This window comes from Phoenix dactylifera, unplaced genomic scaffold (assembly GCF_009389715.1).
Source record: "Phoenix dactylifera cultivar Barhee BC4 unplaced genomic scaffold, palm_55x_up_171113_PBpolish2nd_filt_p 000064F, whole genome shotgun sequence".
In the NCBI taxonomy this organism is placed as follows: domain Eukaryota; kingdom Viridiplantae; phylum Streptophyta; class Magnoliopsida; order Arecales; family Arecaceae; genus Phoenix; species Phoenix dactylifera.
The window spans coordinates 882,967-892,328 of NW_024067673.1; the positions used below are offsets into that span (position 1 = coordinate 882,967).

The window sequence follows — 9,362 nt, forward strand, 5'->3', positions numbered from 1 at the left end:
TATAAGTTGTTGATCATGCAAGACATGATTCTAATTACTTGTAATCTCATTAACATAGCAGTAGAATCATTAATCTATATACATAAAAATCAGCATGCAGAAAAATCAGCAACCTAAAAATACTGCATGCAAAAAATCCAGCAAGCATAATCTTTAAATTTTTAGATCTAACAAGCTTTTAACCATTAATCCTAATCTTAATCTATGCAACCATGGCTCTGATACCACTGTCACAGAAAATCAAATCCGCAGCGGAAGAACCATGCACGGATCTGTTCATCGTATGAACATATTTTAAAACCGTTCGTAAATAGATTAGGATTAATTGCTTCAGATAAGGAAAGATCAGATCTTCACCTTGTGCAGGTAGATGTTCATCACAATCTGATGATCGTGGTCATCTTGAAAGGCTTGCTTGAAGCCGCACACGTGTCTGGCCTCTACAGGTATCCATACGAGGAAGAGAACCGATCCAAGCATCTAGATCTCACCGAGGTGTTAGCTCCCTTGCAGAGATTACTTTTGATGGCTGAAATCCTCTTGAACAATCAACTCTTGATTGCTCTCAAGAGGAAGAAGGAGAGAGGGGAGAAGAGGAGGCCACGCCCAAGAGAAGGGAAGGGAGGCCGCACGCACCAAGAGAAGAAAAAAGAGAGTCGTCGGCCCTTTTTTTTTTCTTTTTCTTGCGGTCCAGATTTGCCCCCAAAGCCCCTAGGGCTTCCTCTCATGCACACCCCAAAAAAAATCCAAAAAGAAAAATAAAATAATGGGGGGCGCACGCTCCTCCTTTTATTTTGTGCGTGAATCCTCTTCTAAAGAGGACTAGGTGGCCCAATCCTACTCCAATTAAGATTCTTTTAAATCATGACTCAATTGGACTCTTAATCCATATCTACTAAAAAATCATCCTTATCTATTAGATCAAAATTAATTAGGATTCTAGAGTCCTAATCCAATTAGGACTCATATAATTTTAGTCCTAATCTAATTAGGACTTTAGGAATCCTACTCTAAGTAGGACTCTAATAATTTACAGTCCTAATCTAATTAGGACTCTAGGAGTCCAACTCCAAGTAAGACTCTTGAACTTTATTTAATAAGATCAAGCCTAATTAATTAAGTCTAATTGATTCAATCAAATTGCAATCCAATTGCAATTATTTCTTCTTCAACTCACTAACTCTTAGTGGGTTAAACCAATTATTAATCAAATTGATAATCATAATCTATTGTGATTCCAAATCATAATTCAACCATGAGATCGATCAATACCTCTAATATGTGTCACCCCATAGGTTCTATTCTATCTGGTAGTGAGATATATTGTGATCTCTATCACAACATCATTGAAAACTCCTTTCAATAGGTTAGAACAATTCTAACTCATCTCACCAGGGATCATTGACCATCAAGATAATCCCTGTGAGTCTCACCATCCACCAGGGACACCTAGCAGCATGTAGTGGCAACCAACAGAATGGAATAAATGAACCTCCAGGTGCAGTTATCATATGATACAGTCCTTCTATCGTGGATCCCTACAAGATGGAGATTATAGATAATTCGTCAAACCCCATCGTCTGTCATATGTCAAGATTTATTCGACTTTAATTCGAGAGTGAAAAACTCCTTTCCCACTTTACATAGTGCCCTGACCAAGGTCTTACGAACTCAGTCTCATAAATCACATAGGATCATTCTTTATCTACCAAGGTCGATAGATTCCATGTAGGTGCATACCCTACTCCTACAGTGAACCTACTACAGCCAATCTGCACCACAAGGATCCATATGGCTAGAGACCATGTATATGTACAGTCAAACTACAGCAACCTTATTGGGAATAGCCGAAGCACTGCAAGTCAAAGGACCAGTCATACTACTGCAACACAAGTAAGTCACTGACGAGTGGATAAACATCCAAGTGACTTCTTGCTTTGATCACGCTTAGTATCCTTGTTCTCTAACAAGCACCTGCACTATCACTCCAGTGTTCCTACACTGTGGACTCGAGACTCATCCATCCAAAAGGATAGTGATTTGCGCAGTAATCTCATCGGATCAATCACCGTCCTCATGATGATCCATCGATCAGGAGCATTCAGAAATTAGTCACCGATAACACATGGCTCAAATTCTCAACTCTTGAGAATATGTATCATCTTATTAATTTCTTGGACGATTCATAGGCACATACATAATATGAATGAAAAAGATGCCCATTTATTATTCAATAATAATAAAATCAAGTATAAAACTATGTCCCAGAATAAATTATGTCAGCCATATTGGCTTCTAGGGCATATATCTAACAGCTCATACAACAACAATCAAAAGAAACAGTAGGATACAAGAATAAAGTTGAATCACTACAGAAAAAGTCGGTTTTACCGATGCTTTTTTGCCGACGCTTTTCACAAGCGTCGGCAATTTTTGGTCTAGCGTCAAAATTTGCCGACACCTGTAAAAAGCGTCGACAAAAGACGACGCTAATAAGCGTCGGTGTAGTCGCCCGCCTAAGATGACGCTAAAAAGCATCGTCGGAAACGAGCCCTCTCTCTCTCTTTCCGTTTTCCTGGCCACCGCCCTCCACCCTCAACCATTCCAGAGATCGAAGAGAAAACGGAACCCCCTCCCCATTCCTCGTCCATTCCTCGTCTTCTCTCTCTCTCTCTCTCTCATCATCATCATCGCCCCCCCTCCCTAACCCCCTCCAGATTTAAGAAGCAGAACGGCTCCGGTGATGATGTCTTCGCCCGCCTCTTCGCTGCCTCCTTGGATCCCGACTTCGCCCCCCTCTCCCTCAAACCGCGGATCCTCAAGTCCCGCCTCATCGCCGGCGAGACCCTCTACGGCCTCTTCCTCCTGCGCTCCTCCCCGACCCTCGCCAAGATCGCCGGCCTCGCCGGCTACGACTACGTGGTCGTCGACATGGAGCACGGCTCTGGCGGCATCGCGGAGGCCCTCCCCTGCCTCCTCGCCCTCGCCGCCGCCCGCACCCCGGCCATCCTCCGCCTTCCGGAGCTCTCCGCTGCCTGGGCCAAGAAGGCCCTTGATCTCGGCCCCCAGGGACTCATGTTCCCCATGATCGAGTCCCCCGGCGCCGCCGAGCTCGCCGTCTCATTTTGCCGTTCTCCGCCGCGCGGCGTCCGCGGGTCCGTCCACACAGTGGTGCGCGCCTCCGCCTATGGCATCGACGACGGCTACCTGGCGCGGGTTGACGAGGAGCTGCTGGTGATATGCCAGGTGGAGACGGCGGCGGGGCTGGCGGAGATCGGGGCGATCGCCGGCGTCGAGGGGGTCGATGTGGTGCGGATGGAGCCGCTGGATCTGAGCGCGAGGATGGGATCCTAGGAATCGGAAGGTGAGGGATGCGATGAAGGATATCATATGAAGATGAGAAGGATATCTGTGGGATCCTAGGAATCGGGCGGCAAATGTGAAGATGCACTACAAGAAAATGTGTGTTCGTTTAATGCTTCCTAAAGAGATCTCGCTTGTTACTTGCCCTCCAGATTATGCATATGATAAGTTTACAGGGTCAATTTTCTAAACCAATTGGCTATCTTGGTTTCTGAACAAAACACTTGAAAATACTAATGAGATTTCAGGTTCTTTTGACAGAGGAAATCTCTGGGTCTCTGCGTAAGCTGAAGGTACTCACTAGGTTCTCATTTACATATTGATTCCTTCCAGTTTCAGCTCTTGGCTACATCTGAATTTTAGCACACCTATTATTTTGTTTAGGGATGTTGCACTCTTGCAAGGGATCGTTTCAAAAGCCCTGAGAAACGGGGTTTGCTTGTCCCAAAAGCTAAAAGGAGCAGGTTTGTATTGATTGGCTATTGTGTCTTCTGCTCCTGATCTTTGCCCCATGCAACATGTAGTCTTATCTCTATAATTTCCTGCATGCATGTTTTTCCAAATGGGAAACAAACACTAATTAACACATACCACACCAATAATCTTTTCTTCAACGTACAGTATCTAGTGTGTTTGCCATAAATTTTTTTTTCAGAAAAAAGAACTTAGTGCGCCTATTTGCTTATTTACTGATGTCAATTTTTTATCAGGTATTTTCATCTAATTGTTGCATTTTGTTTACCACGCAGAAAGAAGTAGACATTGTTTATGGCTGGTTCACATGGAATACAGTGGACATGCAATGGAGGGGCCTGCTCAAGTGACATTGTTTGGTTCTTACCTTCTCGGTCAATGTAATATCTGATTTCCTTCCTGAGTACTGTTAGAAGCAATATGCAACAGTGGATGGTGGAATTTGAGTACGCTTCAGGTCTTTTGATTGATGAAAATTTTCAAAAAGAGTACAGAATTTTGTATGTATCAAATGACTTCTTGCCTACTCCAGACCTCTGAATTCTTTCTTTGAAGGGCAGACCTTTAAATTCATGGTAGGCTTTTGACTGCACGAGCCTCTTTTTTGACGCTGCAAATCAGATATGTGGATGTTAAGTTCTCCTTTGTCAGAAGCTTCAGGGCGTGACTGCTTATCCTTGGATGCGTTTTTATAATTTACATTCGTATTTTATTTTTTTAAAAAAAAATAGCAATCCCGACGCTTTAAAGCGTTAGTAAATAAAAGTTGTGGCACGTCTACGCCGACGCTTTAACGCGTCGGCCAAAAGCGTCGGGGCTTTCCTGGCCAGGCCCACCTGCCCGACGTCTGACCCACGCTTTGAGGTGCGTGGGCTGGAAATTCGCCAACGCTTTAAAGCGTCAGTAGAGGCCAAAAAAACCGCCAGATCTGCGGGTGCAGGTACTTCTTTTGTTCCTTCCAGCATCTGAACCACCTCCTTCATGGAAGGCCTCAAAGAAGGATCCTCAGCAGTACACCAAATAGCAATTCTCACCAATCTCTCGAGCCTCGCAGCATCACTCTTGGCCTCCGCATCATCCTCCACCAACATCTCCAGTCTCCTTGCCATATAGCAGTCGTAAGCCCAATCCGCAGGCACTGCCTTCTCATCAAATTCCATCTCCAGTTCTACATTCTTCCTGCAACAAATGATCTCCAGCAACAAGACCCCGAAGCTATACACATCCACCTTAGCCGTGATGCGTCTATTCTTGAACCACTCAGGCGCGACATACCCTCTAGTCCCTCTTATACCAGTACTTGTTCGGGCCTGATCGGCCTTCAAAAGCTTCGCCAATCCAAAGTCAGCTATCTTGGCCGTGTGACGGTCATCCAAAAGGATGTTCTGGGGCTTTATATCGCAGTGGATGATCGGAGAGCTGCACTCTTCATGCAGGTATACGAGGCCCCTAGCTATTCCAAATGCAATGTCCATCCTCTGATCCCAACTAGGCCTCCAGCTTCCAAAGAGGAACCTTGCTAGAGAGCCGTTGGTCATGAACTCATACACCAACAGGCGGTGCTGTCCCTCGTCGCAGTACCCTAGCAATCGGACTAGATTCCTGTGATGGGTCTGGCCAATTACTTATCTCTGTTTTGAATTCCTTCTCTCCTTCCTGCACAAACTTCATTAACTGCTTCACTGCAATAACTTTCCCTGCATGTCCTCCTAAAACACCTTTATAGACCGCACCAAATGACCCTCTGCCCAGTTCTTCCTTGAACATGTCGGTGGCCTTTTCGAGCTCTTTGTAGGTAAAGGAGCGCAAGTTTACTCCTTCAATATCTGAAACCTGGTGACGTCTCTTAAGTTTCCTGCGATATGGAAGCAAGAAAAACAAAGCAATTCCTGAGAGTAGGAAAAGATTGACGAGCATCGAACCACCTAACATCACTGCACCAACGCTGTTCAACTTTGATTGGTCTCTCTTCCTTTCGTGCAATTCCGGAGGAGGAGATGGCAAAGAGGAATTGCCGACTGCTACTTTAATCAAAGCCTTCGCGTCAGGCACAGGGCTTCTTCCATTGGAGAGGGGGAGCTTCTTCTTCCAGCAACCTGCAGTCCCAAAGATTGCCACCGCACAGAGACAATCTTCTAAGCAAGCTCTACTACAGTCATCTTCGTTCATCGGAGTCAGTTTCTCGTAATCCGATGTCGGCCAATTCGTGCGAAGTAAATCCAGCATGCGGTATGTGACTCCTGCTTCCGATGCATCCATGCTACAGCTCTGCGCAACGAAGTCAGGCTTGCAGCCATTGCGAGTGTTGTTTGGATCCATGTAAGAGTACATCCGTGGGCATTTGCATGTAGGCCGGCTGTCTTCGAGAATACAGTAGCTGTTGAACCCACAAACACCGCTGCCAATGTCTTCGCTGGTGAGCATGACTTCAAATCCTCCCTGCACGGTTAGGTCGTTGCCGTTCCGTTTCAGATACCAAATGATGGTTTTGTCAGGAATTTTGTCGAACCATATCGCCACAAGGTAGAGGTCCGTGTGTGAGGACCCGTGCGGGCGTGTGTTTAGTCCCACATCGGTTATTCGCGGGATAGATCTTGGGTACTTATACAGGATTAAGGAACCCAAATAATAACTTCCGGCTAGCCATTTTGGGTGAGATCCTGGATTGTTACAAATGGTATCAGAGCGTACCCGACCTATAACCTATGTAGACTAGGGGACACTGCAGCACGGATCCATTGGGGCTGACCACAGATCAATCATGGTTTTTGTGATTAGATTTGAATAGATTTGAACCCTTAGCCTGATGAGGATGTCAGGGCTTGAACGGGGAGAGCATGTGAGGACCCGTGCGGGCGTGTGTTTAGTCCCATATCGGTTATTCATGGGGTAGATCTTGAGTACTTATATAGGATCAAGGAACCTAAATAATAACTTTCGGCTAGCCATTTTGGGTGAGGTCCTGGGTTGTTCCACCGTGTCAGTGATACAGCAAAAGCCGAAGGCAAATTCCCCAGAGGGAGAAGTGACGCAGGACAGGAAATCAGCCCCGATAGGGATGAAGACGCTGATCCTGGGGGTTGATCGTGATTGAAACCCAACCGCGGAGTGCTGGATTAAGAGTCCTTTTGCATTTGAATTCTGTTTCATTTGAGTCAAGAGTCCTTGTCATTAAGTCTGGTTTGGATTAAGTTGGGATTAGGAGTCTTATTGGTTTGGGTTTAGTATTCCTTGAGTCCAAATGTATGAGGGATTAGGGTGTTTTGTGATCCTATATAAGGATCGCGTGAAGGGATTGTTCTTCTTCTTCTTGGTCTTTGTTTTTTCAGCCGTCAATGAATGAATGAAAATTACGCTTGAGAGTTTCAGCATTAATCTCCTACTTCATGCTCTGTTTCTGGGTCAGCAAACAAAGTTTTACTTGATTTTTTCAGTGCCTATTTGGTTCTGAGTTTCCCTCAGACCCAGCAGCGTTGTGAACTCCTTTTCTCCACGTTCCAGCCGCATCATTTGGTATCAGAGCGAGGTCTTTGGGCTTCGATGGCGAATGATAGTGCTGCGAGTGTTCATGCCGGCAATGGCGATCAAGGGATGCCAGCCTTGTGGACAACTGTTCGCAGCTTGAAAGGAGCCGTCTGTGACATCCAACAGGTGCTCCAAGGCATTGCGGATCGACCCCAACCGGGAGTGCGTGCAAGCCCATGAGGATCTCCCTCACGGTCCGCCGGTACCGGCACGAGATCCCACCCACCAGCGTAGGGCAGACGATTCTTCCGAAATCATCTGACGAGGAAGGAGATGGAGCGGGGGCCTTCATTGTGTTCGATGGACCGCGCCCAAGAGGGAACGCCGAACCAGCCGACTACAGGAATGTGGGAGGCGGACGGAACCGAAGAGGCCCAGGTGGAGGATGGGCGTTCGACCGAGGTTTCCCAAGGGAAGGCAGGCCCTTCAACTGTTTCCATGAGTTCCGCCCAGGAGGGAATGCAGAACCTATGGCGTATGGGATCCATTAGGGTGCTTGGAACAGGGGCTCCCCTGATTTCCATTTGAACATGGACCTCCCTACTTTCAACGAAAGCCTCCATATCGAGGGATTTTTGGATTGGTTGGCTGAAGTAGAAAAATTCTTCGATTATATAGAGATCCCGGATCAGAAAAAGGTGAAGTTGGCCGCATACAAATTGAGGGGTGGAGCATCCGCATGGTGGGAACAATTGCAACAAAATCATCTGCGGCAAGGGAAGATGCAAATCACCACCTGGTGGAAGATGAAGCAACATCTGCGTGGTCGATTCCTCCCATCGGATTACGAGTAGACGCTATATCATCAATATCAAAATTGCAGACATGGCCTCAGGATGGTGACCGAGTACACGGATGAGTTCAATCATCTCAACGCTTAGAACAATCTGTCAGAAACATAAAATCAGCAAGTGGCACGGTACATCGGAGGATTGAAACTGACAATCCGAGATTAGGTAATCTACATCCGATGTGGAGTTTATCTGAAGCCACAAGTTTGTCCCTAAAGCTCGAGGCACAGGCAGCACGGAAGCTGACTAGCCCATAAGTCGGACAGTTTCTCCGGACTTTCCTATGGCAAAGCAGAAGGTCGTTGATGTGGCTGCCACTTCGGGCCATTTGCTGCCAACGTCCATGACCAAAGGAAATGAAAATTTCAGCAAGCAGTTGGCGGTCCCGAAAGGTAACAAGAATCCCTATGAAAAAAGCTGTTGCCCAAGGTGACAACCCAAGAGGGGGGGTGAATTGGTTTTTTCTAAATTTTTGGTGCTTTAAAGGTTTTCTTAGTTAAGTGCAGTGGATGCTTTCTTAAATTATTTGAATGAATTAAACTAAAGCAAAGATGAAAGAAAATGCAAGAATAACCATAAGAACAAGCACAACACAAACACAACGATATATAGTGGTTCGGTGCATCCCAAGGCACCTACGTCCACTCCCCAAGCGTTCCCTTGGGAATTTTACTATAACCCCTCAGATTACAGTAGGATTGTTTTTCGGGCTCACAATCCAAAACCTTTACAATTTGGTTTTTCGGAATCACCAATAACCTATGTTGATTTTACGGGCTCACCAACGAACCTTCACAATTGGCTTTACGGGCTCACCAACAAACCTACGTTGGTTTTACGGGTTGACCAACAACCTACGTTGGTTTTACGGGATTACCAACAACCTACGTTGGTTTTACGGGCTTACCAACAACCTACGTTGGTTTTACGGGCTTACCAACAACCTACACCGTTGGTTTTACGGGCTTACCAACAAACCTTACAACAAGAATAGATAAGTAAAGAATGAAAGCTCCTAAATGAGCAAATAAAACAATTATGAGCAACAAAGAAGAGTCTAGAATATAGTTATCCCTTTAATAAGGCTCTTCTCTTCTTTGTCAAGATTGCTTCACTCTTCAAGGGTTGGTGGAGCTCTTAATGTCTCTTGGAATCTGCTCAACTACTTTCTTTTGGCTCTTTGAATGAAGCAATTGAATGAAGCTTGCC

General features: G+C 45.7%; 1 protein-coding gene and 1 pseudogene across 1 annotated transcript; one reads left to right on the forward strand and one right to left on the reverse strand.

Annotated features, from left to right (window-relative positions):
- The first annotated feature begins 212 nt into the window (after nucleotides 1–212).
- Nucleotides 213–4,429, forward strand: LOC103701182 (2-keto-3-deoxy-L-rhamnonate aldolase-like). The gene is made up of 6 exons (XM_008783155.3): nucleotides 213–281; nucleotides 367–446; nucleotides 2,718–3,419; nucleotides 3,567–3,656; nucleotides 3,748–3,827; nucleotides 4,113–4,429. The coding sequence occupies exons 1-3, from the start codon at nucleotides 213–215 to the stop codon at nucleotides 3,352–3,354; spliced, it is 786 nt and encodes a 261-aa protein (XP_008781377.2). The 3' UTR covers nucleotides 3,355–3,419; nucleotides 3,567–3,656; nucleotides 3,748–3,827; nucleotides 4,113–4,429.
- On the reverse strand, nucleotides 3,843–6,261 carry LOC103701181 (annotated as a pseudogene).
- Between the last annotated feature and the right edge of the window lie 3,101 nt (nucleotides 6,262–9,362).